The 21,106-nt window shown below is 39.5% G+C and overlaps 1 protein-coding gene across 10 annotated transcripts in view; it reads right to left on the reverse strand.

Moving 5' to 3' along the window:
• Positions 1-94: 94 nt before the first annotated feature.
• LOC109899205 (neuron navigator 1) overlaps positions 95-21,106 on the reverse strand; it is a 107,406-nt gene continuing 86,394 nt past the window's right edge. For 9 of the 10 annotated variants that reach the window (XM_031832218.1, XM_031831947.1, XM_031832141.1 and 6 more), the window contains 13 exons: positions 16,913-17,112; positions 14,459-14,621; positions 14,076-14,250; positions 13,579-13,676; positions 13,361-13,456; positions 12,008-12,176; positions 6,997-7,232; positions 6,651-6,805; positions 6,458-6,529; positions 6,057-6,253; positions 5,639-5,757; positions 5,211-5,420; positions 95-4,878 (listed from right to left, as the gene is read on the reverse strand). In XM_031832218.1, coding sequence (XP_031688078.1) covers positions 4,789-4,878; positions 5,211-5,420; positions 5,639-5,757; positions 6,057-6,253; positions 6,458-6,529; positions 6,651-6,805; positions 6,997-7,232; positions 12,008-12,176; positions 13,361-13,456; positions 13,579-13,676; positions 14,076-14,250; positions 14,459-14,621; positions 16,913-17,112 — 1,980 coding nt within the window. In that variant the 3' untranslated portion in view covers positions 95-4,788. The remainder of the gene's footprint in view (positions 4,879-5,210; positions 5,421-5,638; positions 5,758-6,056; positions 6,254-6,457; positions 6,530-6,650; positions 6,806-6,996; positions 7,233-12,007; positions 12,177-13,360; positions 13,457-13,578; positions 13,677-14,075; positions 14,251-14,458; positions 14,622-16,912; positions 17,113-21,106) is intronic. The other variant, XM_031832004.1, reaches the window with a different exon arrangement.

Raw genomic sequence — 21,106 nt, forward strand, 5'->3', positions numbered from 1 at the left:
CACGCTTATAAACACTGATATTCATTACGCATTTGTTTGCATACTTTTTTATGAAGAGCAAGTAAAAATATATTCGCAATTATGAGACAAATCATATATTTTACATTATTTTATTGACTCCGACGAACAGTGATAAGTGTATGGAAATGTTGTTTCAGAAGCATGCCTATATTCCACACAATTCTGGAGGGATAAAGTTATTCATCTTGTAGTAGGCCTATATGGAGTGTTCTATTCCTGAATGATTGTTGTCGCTTACAGTATGCTGAAGTATTTACAAGGTTTACAATTATGATGTCATGTACAAAATAGATCAATGAGATTTACAAAGGATTCATTAGAAAAAGAAATCTCAAATATCAGCGTATTAAAAAGGAAAAGCTTAATCTATATAGTGAACCCCTAACGATAACGTAATGCTATTACATGTTCTGTTCACACACTCATCTACAACATTTAGAAATCCACCACAATTGCACGTCAATGACATTAGAGACCATTATTACCATTTTTATTTTGAGTCAATAACAAGCTTTGCAAAATAATTATGACTATTCAGCAACCTGTATTGGCCTTCATCGTTCGTTAAGTTTTTACGAGGAACCTGCTTATATAGAAACATTGATTTATCTTCGATTTCTTGAAAATCTAGTTTTCATTTTGAACTATGAACTTTGTTCTTGGATAATAGTTCAATTGTGCCGAACTGCAATTAGGGCCTAATCCGTTTTGACAACAAGCTGTAGAACCTCTAGAACCTAGGCTTACACTGTCATATCCCTCTTGTGCCACAAAGGTACAGCCCAGTGATCTAAAGCAGAGGTTCTACCACTTCCAATTCAGTCAAGTGGTGTCTTGTGGGACCAATGATTTCATCACACATATTCTAACAACCTTCACATAGTCAGTCTACTCATAACACAAGGCATCCCTTACATTTTTGAAGGTCACATACTCACTCGCTCTCTCTCATAATGCAACACTTGCATCACAATTCACATTAAGGCATAGTCAAGCATATCTGGTAACACATCATTTGGTCCAACTTACTGCAAGACTGGGGCAATGCAAATCAGAAGTAAACTGTGTCTGTTAGCTTTCACTAACTAATTTAAACTGTTTTTTTCTTTCTTCTGATTGCCAAAACCAGTAAAAGTTGCTGCATAGTCCTGATACACAAGATTGTTATCAAACACACAGCACAGCCACTACAGAGCAACAGCCACAACGACCAGTGAGCGAGATGAAGAACAAACAGAATGGCATTTGTTTACCTGCATACATAGATACAGGATATACTGTACTATACTTTCATACTCTTCTGAATAGTAAAACAATGCAGTGTTTGTACAATGGCAGATTGGGAGCCTACATGATAGTTTTGTTTAAGTTAATGAGGCTAATTATTTAGATTATAGAAGGTCCAGATGGGTCTCATGGTGTCATTGTAAAATGGATAGACCAAAGGGGCATTTTCCCCACATATGATTCATCACAGAATTCTTTCAATTTGTTAAAATGTGTCAGGTTGACATTTATTGGGTCTTGTCTTTGTGCCAGAACTGAGAGACTTCCACTAGATGGGCCAGCTGCATAGTCTAAATTGGCTACATCATAAAAATGAATGTACAAATAAAAAATACCTTTTGAATTTAATTTATTAAGGTTAGGGTTTGGACATTAGGTTAGTAGTGTGGTTAATGTTAGAGGTTAGGTTAAACATTAGAGTTAATGACTTTGTGGCTGTGCTAGCTAGTAACCACTCTGCAGAGCTGCCACCAGAACAAGATTCATAACACAAAACGCAAACCTGCATTAATGTTACCACACAGAGAAGCAAAAGCCATTTACTTCAAGTTATTAACAGTTTGATGTCATCATATGGACTTTGGACTCATTAACAGTTTGATGTCATCAGATGGACTTTGGACTCATTAATAGTTTGATGTCATCAGATTGACTTTGGACTCATTAACAGTTTGATGTCATCAGATGGACTTTGGACTCATTAATAGTTTGATGTCATCAGATGGACTTTGGACTCATTAATAGTTTGATGTCATCAGATTGACTTTGGACTCATTAATAGTTTGATGTCATCAGATTGACTTTGGACTCATTAATAGTTTGATGTCATCAGATTGACTTTGGACTCATTAACAGTTTGATGTCATCATATGGACTTTGGACTCATTAATAGTTTGATGTCATCAGATGGACTTTGGACTCATTAATAGTTTGATGTCATCAGATGGACTTTGGACTCATTAATAGTTTGATGTCATCAGATGGACTTTGGGTTCATTAATAGTTTGATGTCATCAGGTGGACTTTGGGCTCATTAACAGTTTGATGTCATCAGATGGACTTTGGGCTCATTAATAGGACGATGTCATCAGATGGGCTTTGGGCTCATTAATAGTTTAATGTAATCAGTTTGCCTTTAACTTATTAACAGTTTGATGTCATCAGATGGACTTTGGACTTAGTTTGATGTCATTGATTTGATTAACAGTTTGATGCAAAAGCAAAACAACAAAAAAGTATCATGTTTTAACGTAATCATGGTGGTTTAGTTCCACTTTGCTTAATAATGACCTTTAATAGTTTGCAACATTTCTTTCTGTTGTGATAACTATTGTACAAAGAAAGCAATTGAACATTCATTTCACAGTTTATATACAGGTGACTTATGATCAAGAGATTATACATTATTAATGTGAAGAGACCAAAACAGAGACATTCTCCTACATTGTTTCAGCATCAGTCAGTATGGCCAGATGTATCCCACGCTACTTTACAATTTCATTTTTTTCCGATCTTATTTTCATATGTTTATCTTCCTATATGTATGACTCTGAACTGGGAAATGGCCCTTGATCATTTCTGATGAGCAAATAGATTTGTCATCCATTTTATGCTGTGTCTGAATGGTCATTAACTAAACCGAAGATGAGCAAAGCAATATTACCAGTCAAAAAGTGGACAGCACCATTGGCAGCTACAATAGATGTAAGATTGTTAACCTGTGTCTGATTACAATGGTTTGTGGGGTGCAACAGAGTACTCATCCGTTCACTCACCCATCTTGGTGTAGGTCTAAAAACATGTTTCTGCAAGGAATGAGACAGTAGCTTTGTAAAACGTCTACATTCAAAAGCACCTAAATGATCTGCAATGTTACATGGCCAACATATTGAGGAAAATATCTACATGTTCATTCTTTTAAGCACTTTTATGCTCTGACCCCTAACCAGACAGTCAATATGCAAGATTACAGTAAAATATTTGGTTCAGCATATAAGATATTTGCACCATGCAACTAGTGTAGATAAAACTGAAATCAATATCTACATAAAGAATTGAGCACAGTAACTATGTTAGATAATTGCGTGGAATATATTAGATGATACCTCACCATCTTAAAAATAGAAGTTGAGAAATATCTAAGCTATAAGCAAATAGCAGTTGCTCAAGCATTATTCATACAAAATAACTTTCTTAGTAATACCTGATTTATATGAAAGTAGTACTGTCATGGCCTTATTTCTTCAAAACAGGTAGTTAGATTTGAAATATATGTTCAGTCAAATAAATATAATGTATGCTGCCTGCAACAAACCAATGAACTAGTACCACAGAAGCTGAGATTAGTATGTACTGATTTTCCCCCCTGTTTTAGTAATGAGTATGACAGCGTTTGTAATTTTGCACAGATTTTGCCGTGAATAATAATGAAAGATATTAACCATAGGAAATAATCGTGTCTGTGTTCTGCTCTGTTCAACCCTATATTTTCTCACTTGACAAAGAAACCCTGATCATCACCATCTACCCTACCTGCAACATAGTTATCTGTCAAATATATCTTAGATGACATTTAAAATCACCCCGGAACCATGTGACCCCAGAACCATGTGAGGGAGGGACAAGTGAATGTCCTCGCACTACTCTGCTCTGAGGCGATGGTGATGTAAAGCAAAGCACCACGATTGAATACTGCTGTCCATCTCGAGGTGACCATCAGGAATAGATGTATTAATTAAGGCATTCAGTTTGTTAGAGCACAGAGTCAAAACAGTTCACCTGGTTATGTATAACAGTTGCATATGTCTAAGATTTGGCCTTCAAAGAGTGATAGATAGATATGTATTCAGGACCAGGACACTACACAACCTGACATGCCAACAACATGCCGTCATACTCTTTCTAATAAGCCGAAAACAGGTTTCAAACTGACTTGATTTTACAGACACATTGCAGGCCATGTTGCTGTTGTTGAGCAAAAGCAGATAAGCAAGAATGTGCTTTTTTTTGTCTTTTAAATGTGCTGTTGGAAGAATCACCTGCTTAGACCAATGATAAATGAGGATGAATTTCTAAAGAGTAATACTTATTATCTAGATAATTAGCACCTGTTTCTATTGAGGGCAGAAGTGATAGAGATACGTCTTCTGTAAAGAGAAAGACACTTTATACTGTGAATATAACCTCTAGTTCAAGAAAAATCGACAGAAATAGAAAATCTAAACATCACTATAATGTCTTTTGGAATGACTTGGCATGATTGAATAAAGTTTCAAAACAACATAACAAAACGGCTTCTCAATCAATCAACCATATGGAGTATGATTGTTTTTTGCTAAGGTTCAAGATAAGTTCGAAAATTAGCAGAAAACTATATTGGAAAGTTTTTGTTCCTGAATTTTATACACTGAAGTTCACATAGGGGAAAGAAGTAGGGCTATTTGAAGTGCTAGGTTTTGAGTCTACAGATGAAGTTGATGTTCAAAGTGTAGGGAGGCTGGGGTCCATTGTTTCTCTGTCTGGAGATTCAATGTAGTTGGCTGCCTCTTGCAACTTCAACAACATCGCCATCTGAATCAAAAGACAGAGGAGAGAAGGGTCAGGAAAGATGAATCATTTCAACTTAACGCTACACTACGTTCAGTATTGGGACAAAGATACCTTCCAAGCACATACAGTAATAGAATTGCGACACAGACAAGGCCAGAGAAGGCCTTACAGCAGGGCTGGGAAACAGGCGCCCCACAGTGTGTTTCAGGGTTTTGTTCCAGCCCTGCTCGTGCTGTATTCACCAGACTCAACTAATAATGCTCCTCAAGTGTATCGTTGCTGGACTACAACCAAATCTTGCACACACTGTGGTAGCTCCATGACCACAGTCGCCTACCCCCAGAGTATCTCACCAGAGGGTCCAGGGTGTCCATGGAGCTGGGTGGGGTTTCCTTATTAAGAGGCCTGGCTGAGGCCTCACTGGGCTGGCCGGGGCCTCCAGAGGTCATGCTGGGGGGAGGCAGGTGGAACAGCTTGGCCTGGTCCTGTTGGGCTGAGGGCCAGGGTAGGGTGCCCCTCACCCACTCCACTGGGTCCTCCCACACTGCCTTCTGACCATGCACCTGTGGCACAAAGCCACAACACCGTCATACACTGACCCAACCACTGTCCTATCCACTTTTTTTCAGGACAAACTTGTAATTCATCTTGCCTGGTCCCAGATCTGGTTGTGCCGTTATGCTAAATGTTTGACGTGGCAATGACAATAGGAATTGGCAATACAGCACAGATCTGGGACCAGGCTATAATTGATCTACCAGGATAGTAAAACCTGTCTGACCTTAATGCCATCCTTGGCTCCTTCCTGCAGGTAGGGGATAATGGAGAGGTTCCACAGGTCAATGAACCAGGAGCGGAACTCCTCCACAGTCACAGGACAGGACAGGAAGAAGCACGGGCCTAGAGAGACAGAGAGAGAAGAGAGAGAGAGACAGAAAGAGAGAGAAACAGAGACAGAGAGAGAGGAAATAAAAGAGAATAAATCATATTAAAGATATCTTTCAATGACCACATCCATTCAAACACAGTCTGTGACCACAGACTACAGACAGATCTCCAATATCTAACTAACTTTAGGCATCACTTGATAAGATGTAGATTTAGACCTGTAGACCATCCATAGAGGACTATCCAAATTAAGTGTGACCTACCTTTATATTCCTGTATTATTTCTCCCGTAAAACAAAATGTTTTCCTACCGATGAGGAAGTCAGAGGTGCTGTGTTTCTCCAGGAAGGTGTGCAGGTGGTACCACAGCTTGGGTACCCAGTCCAGCACCCTGAGGAGGTCCTCGTTGGCCAGGCTCCTCTCGTCCTCCGCCTCCATCAACTTCCTATGCAGGTAACGCACCAGGAAGCCATTGGCTGGCTCCACGTTATTGGAGAAGGTCACCATCCTGGGGGTCAGGGGAGGGTCAAAGGTCAGGTCATGCGGTACGTATCCTAAGGCACATTATTTAATGTACTTACATATTAGACGTCCAATATCCCAATTTAAATAACTATCAAAGCATAGATTCATGGCAGGGATATAGCCTCCAATGAGGCGTTTTAAGACTCGGGCAAAACAATAACAAAACATGATTTGTCTGTTCAATTACCTGAAGCTGAGGTGCAGGCCGTGGTTCGGGGTCATCTTTACTGGCTGATTGGTAGTTCCAATGATGTACGGACTGAAATAGACACAGAATCCTCACAGATCAGACTGGAAACATAAATGTACCATAAATGTCGCTATAGATGTTTGATAAAAGGTTCCATTTCAGCTTCTGTTCAGTGTGTTAGTCCGCTCACCATTTGTGGTATTTGCAGGTGAGGGCCCCATTGACAAGCTCACTGATGGAAGTGGCATCATGTATATCATCCAGGATAACCACCAATGGGATTTCAGCTGTGCTGGTTTCCCGATCGATCTGATTGGCCAGGTTGGACAGGTAGAGTTGGAGATCCTGTTGAGAGGTATGGGTGCGAAATAAATCACTCTATGGTGTTAAATCACAAACCCAATGACAGTTGACTGTTTTCTAATATTCTTGAGCTGTAAGGTGTACAGGCTTTTGTGCCAGCCCAGCAATAACACATCTTATGATTAGTGATAGCCTAAATGATTAGTTCATAATGACCCTGTTCCTGTCCCTACCTTGCATGACTGGCGGTGCAAGTTGAAGGTGACCACGATGCCGTCGGTGAGGTCTCGGCCGCTACGGTCCACCAGGTACTCTGCCAGGTGGGAAGTGAGGTAGGTCTTGCCGGTGCCGCTGGGCCCAGACAGGATGAGGCGGCGGTGCTTCAGCAGCAGGCTGATGTAGTGCTGGCTCATGGGCTTGGGGATGAGCGTCTCAAACACCAGGCTGTCCACACACTTTTCCTTCAGACCTGCAGGACGTAGAGGTCAAACTTAAAAAGTTTAACATAGTAAAGATTTACCGTCTGTTTAGTTTAAACACACAGTATTAAACAGAACAAACATGGACATTGGCATCCTACCAAATAAAGTGTATGACAACACAGGTACAACGATTGGTTGGGTGTACATCATTCCAAACAGCCCTCCATTCAGCTGCTCACAGAGACTTCACAGAGACATACCGTAATTCAAGAGAAACACCAAAACTATCAAGCCATTTCTCCTAACATTGAGAGAATACACTAAACCAGAGTTTGAATGTTTGTAGTTAAAACAAGAAGTCCATCCATGTGAATGAAAATGTTCTGCTCAACGATTTACCGTATCACACGTCATGTCACCCTTCATAAACAACTAGGAGTGCAGAAATAATGTTCTGAAAATAACTGTGCTCCTCCTTCTCCTCCTCCCTCATGACTCCGCCTCCTCCTTCATGCCCTCCTCCCCCTCCCTCATTATTTCTCCTCCTCCTCCATTCCTTCTCCCCCTCCATTCCTTCTCCTCCCTCATGCCTTCTCCCCCACCTTAATACATTCTCCTCCCTCATTCTTTCTCCCCCTCCTCCATCATACAGTGTGACATACCACCCCACATGTATAGGGTATTATGTGTGTGTGGTGTGTGTGTACATATGTCTGAGGCCTGGGCCAGCTGGTCAAAATGCTTCAGCTGCTTGACACACAAGCTGCAACAGGATATTTCTCTGAACCCCTCCTTCTAGCCCACCCATCCCTACTGCATTCCTTCCTAGCCAGGAGGAACAGACTGCCTACCCCTGCACCTCTACATTGGTTTAAAATCACTAATGGGCTTGGATACATATAGATTATAGTGGAAGGGATCTATGTACACCACTGTTCTAGGAAAATGTGCTCCAAGAAAACTAAGCGGTCCAAGAAAATCTAATTGACAAATGCCTGTCTGAGCTTATGTTTTCCTCTGGATCTCCTGGGGGACGGAGGGAAGCCACACATTCTCTTATTTCAATAATAAGGTAATCTGGAACATGGCGATAAGGGAGAGGTAGGGAGAGCTAGACACCACAAATCAGTCCTAGCCTGGCCCAGGCTGAGACCCCGACGCTAAAGGGTACCAGGGGTCAGAGACAGGGGGAGATAGAGTTGAGGCGATAACAAGGCAGACAAAATGAATTACGACACTTCACAGCGAAACATCCATCCCACTTGATATTTAACATGACATGTTAGTATTAAACATGACAAGCAGTCCAAATGTCTGGATAGTGTGAGCACCCTGGCCATAAATCATTCTGGATCTTAAGAAAACATCCCTTTCGTCATTGTTCTATGTGGAATGATGTGGATACTGTTTGGTTTCTGAAACAAATGGCATGCTTTGAAAGTGGAATGGGAAACTTCCAAACATAACAGGAGATCAGAAGAGAGTGGACAGAAAATCCAGAGCGGAGATAAGGAGGTGAATGTCCATTAGACCAGATAGACGGACTCAGAACCTAAAACATGTGTTGAAATGACCAGTGGGGTGAACAATAAGACTGTTGACTGTTTGCTGACCCCAAATGGATCTAAGACAGGCTAGGCACAAGCTGCTATGTATTTTCCGTTCACAAAAAAAATCGTTGCTCAAAGAAAACACACACACACACAAAAAAGAACTTCTACTGTGATAATCAGCTAATAGCACATAAACAAATACCCTCTCCCTCAGAGGGATATTGTTCCTCACCAGAAACAAACTGCAAATTGCAGTTTACCCTTCTAACTATTATTTTGATCATCACATTAAATATAAAGAGTGATAAAGGGCACCCTTTTCTTACCTACCAATGCATAAATAATGTTTTGTTCCCAAAAATATAAACATTGAGTAAATCCATTTGAGGTCAACCACTTTTTGACAGCCTCCCTTTTGATACAAAAAAAACCCCGTTCCACCATAGGAGGTGAGTGGCATGCCGGTCAGTGGCAGGTCGGTCGGTGGCAGGTCGGTCGGTGGCAGGTCGGTCGGTGGCAGGTCGGTCGGTGGCAGGTCGGTCGGTGGCAGGTCGGTCGGTGGCAGGTCGGTCGGTGGCAGGTCGGGGAGAACGTGCTTGAATCAATGACTGGAGCGGAATAAGTGGAATGGTATCAAATACATCAAATACATGGATTCCAGGTGTTTGATGCCATTCCATTTGCGCCGTTACGTAAATTATTATGAGCCGTTCTCCTTTCAGCAGCCTCCTGTGCTGCCCATACATGTTTGCCCAAGAAGCGGTCAGAAAGACCTGGACCTGAATCCTGAATGCCAAAACTTTCAGGAGATAAAGGTGCTCAAAGTTGACCCATTTAGCATTACCCACCATACCATGAGACATCTTCACTGGAAAAGATGAATGGTTGAGTGTGATGTCATTTAAATGACACAGGGTTGTCAAACTACTTTACAATTTCTTGAAAACATTTGTTTCACATTTTACATCATCTAAGGTTTTTGTCTTGTGCCCATCATTGGTTGAGACACAACATGCTCTTGAATACAGGGTGGGAGTCATTTCAATCAGAGAAATAGAATTCAGCAGCGTTGCAGATCTTGACACACTGAAATCGGTGCACCTGGCATCTACTACCATACACCGTTAAAATGCACTTTAAAATGTTGTCTTGCCCATTCACCCTCTGAATGGTACATATGCACGATCCATGTCTCAATTCTCTCAAAGCTTAAAATTTTTTCTTTAACCTGTCCCCTCACCTTCATCTACACTGATTTATCGTTGATTTAACAGGTGACATAAAAACAATTTATTGCCCATGATGTATATATCAGAGGTATTGACCTCACAATAAGCCATATTCAACTAACTTACATTGCGGTGCTGAAATTTGAGGCAGCAGCCACGTCACAGTCAATCAGAAACGGACAGCTGACGGTGTTGAAAGTAGGCAAATTCGAGTAGCCATAATTCATTTAAACCGTCTTAATTTGAATTAGACTTAACAAGAGGGCTTTATATTGGAACCTATTCATTCCTATTTAACAAATAAGAGGTAAACTACCTGTTTGACAGATGAAAGTAGGCTATAGGCTTCTATCTTAGTCAATTCCTCACCCACCATGAACTCTTTAAATAGCCTACTGTACCTCTGTGTCAGTGAAGGGCTGTTAAGTTCAAAACAGGACTTGAATTGAGGGTGTATGACTGGATATGCCATAGGCCTACCTTTTATAAAAGAAATGGCAAAAAAGCACAGAACTACCCATTGTTAGCTTAAGACTTTGAAGTAAATTCAACAGATTTGATTATATAAAGTGATCTAAGACAACGCTTTGGTCCGCAGTGATTTATGCTAGAAATAAGCTTTAAAATACCTGGGAAATATGTGACTCCGATACAGAAGTGGTATCATTGTTTTGTATCTTTGACATTCAGAAAACATTTACTTTGCTTGGGAAGTAATCTAATTCTGTCACTATCATTTGATTAAGCTATTGACTTTCTGTACAGTACAGTACAGTACAGTAGATGCTTAAACCCAGACAGCTTTTAGGGAAACACTTGTAATCTTGTCTCGTTGGGTTGAGCCACAGAAGAAGAGCGGCCAGCAGTTGAAGCTTAAATTTGTCACCGTCGGTCGGCCTAATCTGTCTGGAGTGGAAAGGTAGGCCTGACTTTGGAAAGTACCATGCTCAGATTCCTAATGACGTCTCAGATTTAAATATTTGGAAACAGGGAAAGTTTTGTTGCAAACAAGACACACTGATTTAGCACTGGAGAAATATGATAAGATGAACACAGGCCTATCGCTCTGTCCATTCTTAGCCTGTAATTTCAGTCATTTGCGTGGTATTAAAAAAGTTTAGCTATTATGTAAAATGACGTAGAATTGTATGAAATGTTTAAAGGCAATTTTTTCTCGGACTTGCAAATACGATGCTAATTTCATCCAATGCTTTTACGATAAAGGAGATCTTTCCACCCCTACTCTTGCTCACAGTTGTCTGTGAATCCACAACCTTTTGGCCCGCAGCCATGTGCGCTATCAAAATACCTGCAATGCTTACAGGACGAAGAACAGTTTCTAAAACTGCATATCTAAGGCTCTGGTCTGTCCAAGAGGTGAGAGTAAGGATTTTCTCTGCTGTCCACTTTATGTTTTAATTATTATTTGGGGGGAGGGGAGGGTCACTTGGGTTTTTTTCACGAGTTCAGAGAAGGTAAAGTATATTTTGATGAAGGGAGGTGCAATATTCTCCATGTAACCCTTATCATAAATAATTATTCCCACAAAAATGGCTGCCAGTTCACCCAGCATCGAATGTCAACTTAAATGGTCATTTAGATTCTATTATCTATATTACTATGATTTCAATAGGTTCCCTATGGAGGATTGACAGTGCAATTTAAAAGAACAGATATTCCCATTGAAGTCAATATTGTCTGTGGACCTCCAACCATCTTTGTTGTACCATTTGTACCATATATTTGATTACATATATCAGTCAAAACATGACACACACCCTGTATTCAAGAACAACCGATGTCGGGCACAACACCAAAACCTCCGATGGTATAAAACTGACACATTTTATAAAAATGTATTATAAAATAGTTTGACAACCTTGTTTGTAAGCTTTAAAATTATATCAATCTCAACCATTGGATGTCTCATGGTATGGTTGGGTATGCAAAATAGGTCAACTTTGAGCACTTCTACAATGGTGATTGAATTAAAATGGATTAGGCCATTATTGATAATTGTACCATTATAATCCTGGTTACCTTTGAGTGTAACAGTGACGCCGCTGGGCCCCTTGGATACACAGTGTGAGGGTTGGCTCTCTGGCAACTCTCCTCCCAGCACCCTCCTGATGTGGTTCATACTGTAGCTGTAGATAGAGTCTGTAGACAGGCCCAGGCTGGAGGTGGGGTCCACCTTGGCTATATACACCTAGGAGGAGGAGAAAAGGAGAGAGGAGAAAGAGGAGAGAGCGAGAATAGAGGAGAGGTACATTCGTGGTGGTGAGGAACATTAGTGGTGGAGGGGAACATTAGTGGTGGAGGGGAACATTAGTGGTGGAGGGGAACATTAATGGTGAAAGGGAACATTAGTGGTGGAGGAGAACATTAATGGTGAAGGGGAACATTAGTGGTGGAGGGGAACATTAGTGATGAAGGGGAACATTAGTGGTGAAAGGGAACATTAGTGATGAAGGGGAACATTAGTGGTGGAGGGGAACATTAGTGGTGAAAGGGAACATTAGTGGTGGAGGGGAACATTAATGGTGAAGGGGAACATTAGTGGTGGAGGGGAACATTAGTGGTGGAGGGGAACATTAGTGGTGGATGGGAACATTAGCGGTGGAGGGGAACATTAATGGTGAAGGGGAACATTAGTGGTTGAGGGGAACATTAGTGATGAAGGGGAACATTAATGGTGAAGGGGAACATTAGTGGTGGAGGTGAACATTAGTGGTGAAGGGGAACATGAGTGGTGGAGGGGAACATTAGTGGTGGAGGGGAACATTAGTGGTGGAGGGGAACATTAATGGTGAAGGGGAACATTAGTGGTGAAGGGGAACATTAGTGGTGAAGGGGAACATTAGTGGTGGAGGGGAACATTAGTGGTGGAGGGGAACATTAGTGGTGGAGGGGAACATTAGTGGTGGAGGGGAACATTAATGGTGAAGGGGAACATTAGTGGTGGATGGGGAACATTAGTGGTGGAGGGGAACATTAGTGGTGAAGGGGAACATTAGTGGTGGAGGGGAACATTAGTGGTGGAGGGGAACATTAGTGGTTGAGGGGAAATTAGTGGTGGAGGGGAAAATTAGTGGTGGAAGAGAACATTAGTGGTTGAGGGGAAAGCAGACTGAGAACTTACAGTATAAGATGTGAAGGTTAAGTACAGACCCTTGCCAAAACCATGTCCACATGGAGAAGAAAAGTGCTCCCATATTTATGTGTTTACTGTTTGTTGACATTATGATCCTACACAGAACCCCACACCCTACCTTTGCATTACTGTTGAAGGTTAAACATTTGGCATTTTTAGGGAACATTTACAGCAACAATGTATCCACTTGTGAAGGAAGAGCAGGGTTTTTGTCAGTCGAGGTGCCTGTTGAGTCTCACCTTAAAAGCCTGGCCGACAGCCGAATCCAACATTGGCCAGTCCATTCTGCCGTTAACCCTCACAGTACCAATGAAGAAGTCCTGCTGTTTCACCTCCTGTTGAACAAGGACCAACATTACTGGATAGGTTAAAAGGTTAACCATCACTTTTATTATAGAGGTCTACTGAACTGAATAAGTCTGGCACATTCATCATGAATTGTAATAAAAAGGCTCACATCTTTGAAGATGCGCAGGTTGGCCACACGAACCACCACTCTGACACGTGGGTCGTCTCTGTGAGAGGGGAGACTGGCGGCTTCTGTCTGGAACAGGTCTGTTCAGAGAGAGGGAGGCAGAGAGATAAAGAAAGAAATGGAGAGAGAGGAAGGGGGAAACAAAAAGAGAGAGTGAGGTCAAGGAATAATCTAATGAGTGCTTGCCATGACTACTTTAACTACATTGTCCTTGTGTTAATTCTTACAGTTAAAATGAGGTGAAGTGAGATCACTACTGGTTGTGAATAGAATCCTGGGTGGTTGTTGGGTCGTTTTGTAAAAACTGTTAGGTTTCATATACACGCTTTAAGGAGGGTTATTTAGCTGACATGTTTTGTGATAATTATCTCTAGTTTCATATTTTAAATTAAAGCTAATTCATGGAAGTCATTCAGTCTTAAACTTGATCAGTGATGCCGGTGTTCCTCTAGTTACTGTATACTGACGCCAGCCCTCACCAGGGGAGCTGCCCTCTCCCAGGCTCATGCTTAAGGTCTTGGTCAGAGATATGGCAACAGATTGACGTGGCGAGGCAGTGCCCAGTGATGCCAAGCTGGAGGACTGGGAGGTGGACGTTGAGGGACCGCCTGTCTTCAACTGGTCATTTTCTGCCTTCAGGTTCTCCACTGTCATCTGCAGGCAGGGACACACAGTGTAGGATTAAGGGGGGATACTAATAAAGATAGCTACTTAATGAGGGGAGTCCTGTAGGGCCTTAATGGGGTTAGGTTCAGGAGTCAAACCATATCTACGTTACAGTAGACATCATTAGGTAACACAAAAACACAAATACACATAGGCAGACACACACACATACACACAGGCAGACACACACACACACCTGCATGTTGTTCATGGCCTCCTGCAGTTGCTCCAGCTGGTGGGCAGAGCTAAGGGCTTCCAGGCGGATGTCCGTCAGCTTCCTCTCCTTCTCCCAGAGGGCCGAGCGCAACGTAGACACAACCTTCTCATCCTCTGGGGGATCCTCGCCTCCTTCACACAGCCTGAGGGAGAAAAACACACAATGCAAATACTGAACAGAGGCATCATGTCCATTGAAACTGATGTGGCACATGTATAATCTATTCCATTAAACTGATGGAGATAAAGAAGACACATAAATAAAATAGAGCTAGATACTGATAGATTAAATTAGTGATAGATACTAATACATGATATAGAGATAGATACTAATACATGATATAGAGATAGATACTGATAAATTATATAGAGATAGATACTAATACATGATATAGAGATAGATACTGATAAATTATATAGAGATAGATACTAATACATGATATAGAGATAGATATGAATACATGATATAGAGATAGATACTGATAGATTAAATTAGTGATATATACTAATACATGATATAGTGATAGATACTGATAGATTAAATTAGAGATAGATACTAATACATGATATAGAGATAGATACTAATACATGATATAGAGATAGATACTGATAGATTAAATTAGAGATAGATACTGATAGATTAAATTAGAGATAGATACTGATAGATTAAATTAGAGATAGATACTGATACATGATATAGAGATAGATACTGATACATGATATAGAGATAGATACTGATAGATTAAATTAGAGATAGATACTGATAGATTAAATTAGTGATAGATACTGATACATGATATAGAGATAGATACTAATACATGATATAGAGATAGATATGAATACATGATATAGAGATAGATACTGATAGATTAAATTAGTGATAGATACTGATACATGATATAGAGATAGATACTAATACATGATATAGAGATAGATATGAATACATGATATAGAGATAGATACTGATAGATTAAATTAGTGATAGATACTAATACATGATATAGTGATAGATACTGATAGATTAAATTAGAGATAGATACTAATACATGATATAGAGATAGATACTAATACATGATATAGAGATAGATACTGATAGATTAAATTAGCGATAGATACTGATAGATTAAATTAGAGATAGATACTGATAGATTAAATTAGAGATAGATACTGATACATGATATAGAGATAGATACTGATACATGATATAGAGATAGATACTGATACATGATATAGAGATAGATACTGATAGATTAAATTAGTGATAGATACTAATACATGATATAGAGATAGATACTGATAGATTAAATTAGTGATAGATACTGATACATGATATAGAGATAGATACTGATAGATTAAATTAGTGATAGATACTAATACATGATATAGAGATAGATACTGATAGATTAAATTAGTGATAGATACTGATACATGATATAGAGATAGATACTGATAGATTAAATGAGTGATAGATACTAATACATGATATAGAGATAGATACTGATACATGATATAGAGATAGATACTAATACATGATATAGAGATAGATACTGATAGATTAAATTAGAGATAGATACTGATAGATTAAATTAGTGATAGATACTAATACATGATATAGAGATAGATACTGATAGATTAAATTAGTGATAGATACTGATACATGATATAGAGATAGATACTGATAGATTAAATTAGTGATAGATACTGATACATGATATAGAGATAGATACTGATACATGATATAGAGATAGATACTGATAGATTAAATTAGAGATAGATACTGATACATGATATAGAGATAGATACTGATACATGATATAGAGATAGATACTGATACATGATATAGAGATAGATACTGATAGATTAAATTAGTGATAGATACTAATACATGATATAGAGATAGATACTGATAGATTAAATTAGAGATAGATACTGATACATGATATAGAGATAGATACTGATACATGATATAGAGATAGATACTGATAGATTAAATTAGTGATAGATACTAATACATGATATAGAGATAGATACTGATAGATTAAATTAGTGATAGATACTGATACATGATATAGAGATAGATACTGATAGATTAAATTAGTGATAGATACTAATACATGATATAGAGATAGATACTGATACATGATATAGAGATAGATACTGATAGATTAAATTAGAGATAGATACTGATAGATTAAATTAGTGATAGATACTAATACACGATATAGAGATAGATACTAATACGTGAAATATAGATAGATATGAATACATGATATAGAGATAGATACTGATAAATGAAACAGAGATAGATACTGATACATTAAATTCATACATACCATTTGTTGCCCCTCAATGTTTTAAATATGCATTTTATGGAATAGAAACATGGTTCAGACTAGAGGGGCACCAAGGGGGATCAGGATGTGTGAGGCCTTACCCAGAGGAGGATGCAGAGACAGAGGACCTCATCACGGAGGGAGGGTTGTCCCCGTCCCCATCCCTGTCCCCGTGGTGGATGGTGATCTTAGGAGAGGAGGGAGCCGAGGAATCTGGAGTGGCGATCTCCTCGATGTCAGCGTACGAAGCAGAGAGCTTTGAACCCTTCTTACTGAATGCCTTGTTGAAGGAACTCCTCAGCTGTACAACAGGAGTACATAGATAACAGAGAGAAAGAGTGAGGATCCCTTTCTGGAACAGAATTAAAGTAGTCAGAATGATAGAGTACCCAGATAGAACCACAGTGAACAATTCCTCAGTCTGACCCCTGTAACCATCCCGTACTCGTTGATGTGTCTCAAATGGCACCCTATTCCCTGCATAGTGCACTAAATCAAATCAAATTTATTTGTCACATACACATGGTTAGCAGATGTTAATGCGAGTGACACATATACATGGTTAGCATGTAAGCATTTTTTTCTCATTTTGTCTGTCATAGTTGAAGTGTACCTATGATGAAAATTACAGGCCTCTCTCATCTTTTAAGTGGGAGAACTTGCACAATTGGTGGCTGACTAAATACTTTTTTGCCCCACTGTATATGGCACAGCTGTCAGTTTTTTTGGTCCTTAAATGAAATTGGTATATGTTCTTATTTATCACACTTTTCTTTAACCATTTATGTTCTTTAATACAGGGCCGACATACAAGTTCCTTACTTTTTTCCCCTTCTACTTGCCTCTTCCATTTTTGTGGTAATGCTGCAATTAATTGGTTGTAATTTTGGGTAGAGCAGACATTTCCATATGTCTGTCTTAGCTGCATGTGTGACATAACTCCACCAGTCCTATTTATGATATTATTCACAAAATTATAAATGTTTTAAACATTTCTTCGAAAAATCGTTTTTTTTATCAATTAGTATATTTGAATTTAACCACAATATTTGTTGTATTATTTATTCTGTCTTTTCAGGTGGATTAAACTGAAATTGCAACCAACTTTCTAAGGCTTGTTTAAAAAATTAAGATATTTTGGAGATGATTTCCTTTTCAAACAACCGAAAGTGAGCAGGTGTAATCTGAATAAACGGAAAAAGGCCCTTCTTGAACATAGGATGAGACATTCGTACCAATTTACTAGAGAACCAGTTTGGATTTAAGTATAACTTTTGTATGACTGATAGCTTTAGTGAGAGGTCTAATGCTTTAATATTTAATAATTTCTGCCCTCAGAATTCATATTCGTTATATAAATAGGCCCTTTTAATTTTATCTGGCTTGCCGTTCCAAATAAAATTGAATATTTTATGTTCATATAATTTAAAAAGCAGGTCACTAGGTGTAGGCAAAACCATAAGCAAATAGATGAACTGTGATATGACTAAAGAGTTAATCAGGGTGATTTTTCCACAAATAGACAGGTACTTTCCTTTCCATGGTAGCAAGATCTTATCTATTTTTGCTAACTTTCTATAAAAATATATTGGAGTGAGATCATTTCGTTTGGGATTTGTATACCGAGTATGTCCACATCTCCGTCAGACCATTTTATTGGTAATGTCACGTTCATCATAGTGAGGAGACCAAGGCGCAGCGTGATTTGAAGACATTCTTCTTTTAATAACGAAGAACACAAAGAACACCTAAACAAACTAACCAAAACAACAAAACAAACGTGACGCATTATAACACGAGTGCTGAAACAGGCAACTACACATAGACAATAACCCACCAACTATCCAAGGCATATGGCTACCTAAATATGGTCCCCAATCAGAGACAACGATAAACAGCTGCCTCTGATTGAGAACCAATCTAGGCAACTATAGACATCAAAACACCTAGACTGGACAAACCCCATAAACATACAAAAACCATAGACAGGACAAAAACACATACAGTGCCTTGCGAAAGTATTCGACCCCCTTGAACTTTGCGAACTTTTGCCACATTTCAGGCTTCAAACATAAAGATATAAAACTGTATTTTTTGTGAAGGATCAACAACAAGTGGGACACAATCATGAAGTGGAACGACATTTATTGGATATTTCAAACTTTTTTAACAAATCAAAAACTGAAAAATTGGGCGTGCAAAATTATTCAGCCCCTTTACTTTCAGTGCAGCAAACTCTCTCCAGAAGTTCAGTGAGGATCTCTGAATGATCCAATGTTGACCTAAATGACTAATGATGATAAATACAATCCACATGTGTGTAATCAAGTCTCCGTATAAATGCACCTGCACTGTGATAGTCTCAGAGGTCCGTTAAAAGCGCAGAGAGCATCATGAAGAACAAGGAACACACCAGGCAGGTCCGAGATACTGTTGTGAAGAAGTTTAAAGCCGGATTTGGATACAAAAAGATTTCCCAAGCTTTAAACATCCCAAGGAGCACTGTGCAAGCGATAATATTGAAATGGAAGGAGTATCAGACCACTGCAAATCTACCAAGACCTGGCCGTCCCTCTAAACTTTCAGCTCATACAAGGAGAAGACTGATCAGAGATGCAGCCAAGAGGCCCATGATCACTCTGGATGAACTGCAGAGATCTACAGCTGAGATGGGAGACTCTGTCCATAGGACAACAATCAGTCGTATATTGCACAAATCTGGCCTTTATGGAAGAGTGGCAAGAAGAAAGCCATTTCTTAAAGATATCCATAAAAAGTGTTGTTTAAAGTTTGCCACAAGCCACCTGGGAGACACACCAAACATGTGGAAGAAGGTGCTCTGGTCAGATGAAACCAAAATTGAACTTTTTGGCAACAATGCAAAACGTTATGTTTGGCGTAAAAGCAACACAGCTCATCACCCTGAACACATCATCCCCACTGTCAAACATGGTGGTGGCAGCATCATGGTTTGGGCCTGCTTTTCTTCAGCAGGGACAGGGAAGATGGTTAAAATTGATGGGAAGATGGATGGAGCCAAATACAGGACCATTCTGGAAGAAAACCTGATGGAGTCTGCAAAAGACCTGAGACTGGGACGGAGATTTGTCTTCCAACAAGACAATGATCCAAAACATAAAGCAAAATCTACAATGGAATGGTTCAAAAATAAACATATCCAGGTGTTAGAATGGCCAAGTCAAAGTCCAGACCTGAATCCAATCGAGAATCTGTGGAAAGAACTGAAAACTGCTGTTCACAAATGCTCTCCATCCAACCTCACTGAGCTCGAGCTGTTTTGCAAGGAGGAATGGGAAAAAATGTCAGTCTCTCGATGTGCAAAACTGATAGAGACATACCCCAAGCGACTTACAGCTGTAATCGCAGCAAAAGGTGGCGCTACAAAGTATTAACTTAAGGGGGCTGAATAATTTTGCACGCCCAATTTTTCAGTTTTTGATTTGTTAAAAAAGTTTGAAATATCCAATAAATGTCGTTCCACTTCATGATTGTGTCCCACTTGTTGTTGATTCTTCACAAAAAAATACAGTTTTATATCTTTATGTTTGAAGCCTGAAATGTGGCAAAAGGTCGCAAAGTTCAAGGGGGCCGAATACTTTCGCAAGGCACTGTATATCACCCTCGTCACACCCTGACCTAACCAAAACAATAAAGAAAACAAAGATAACTAAGGTCAGGGCGTGACAGGTAAACTACATGGTAATGTAAAATTTGCATTTTTTTTGTGATCCATTACGTAATATAGTAATATTATTTGGTAATAATTTGGTTTTAATCCAGAGAGAATAGCAAAAGTATCTAGATCCTCTATGAGGCCGTGGAGAGACTCTAATTATGGTTTTAAAAGAAAACATGAATCATCAGCGTACAATGACACCTTAGTATTTAAGCCACAGATTTCTAATCCCTTAATATTATTGTTTGATCTAATCTTAACAGCTAACAATTCGATGGCAATAATAAATAGATATGCCGATAGTGGACAACCTTGTTTTACTCCTCCAGAGAGGAGTACTATATAGGGTTAATGGTGCCATTTGAGACACACTCCTTTGCTTCATCAAAATATCACAGCAGGGGATCTGGGGAGGGGGGGGGCTGTTGGCCTGGCAGTTGGGAGCTTTGGCCGATGGCAGATAGGTCGCAGGTTCGGGTCCCCGTTTTTTGACCTTTTTGATCTGTCGACTTGCCCGTGAGCAGGGAATTGACCCTGGTTGCTTCTGTGGGTTACTCTGGATGGGAGTCTGTTAGATCACTAATGTGATGTAGATGTT

This window comes from Oncorhynchus kisutch, linkage group LG1 (genome assembly GCF_002021735.2).
Source record: "Oncorhynchus kisutch isolate 150728-3 linkage group LG1, Okis_V2, whole genome shotgun sequence".
In the NCBI taxonomy this organism is placed as follows: domain Eukaryota; kingdom Metazoa; phylum Chordata; class Actinopteri; order Salmoniformes; family Salmonidae; genus Oncorhynchus; species Oncorhynchus kisutch.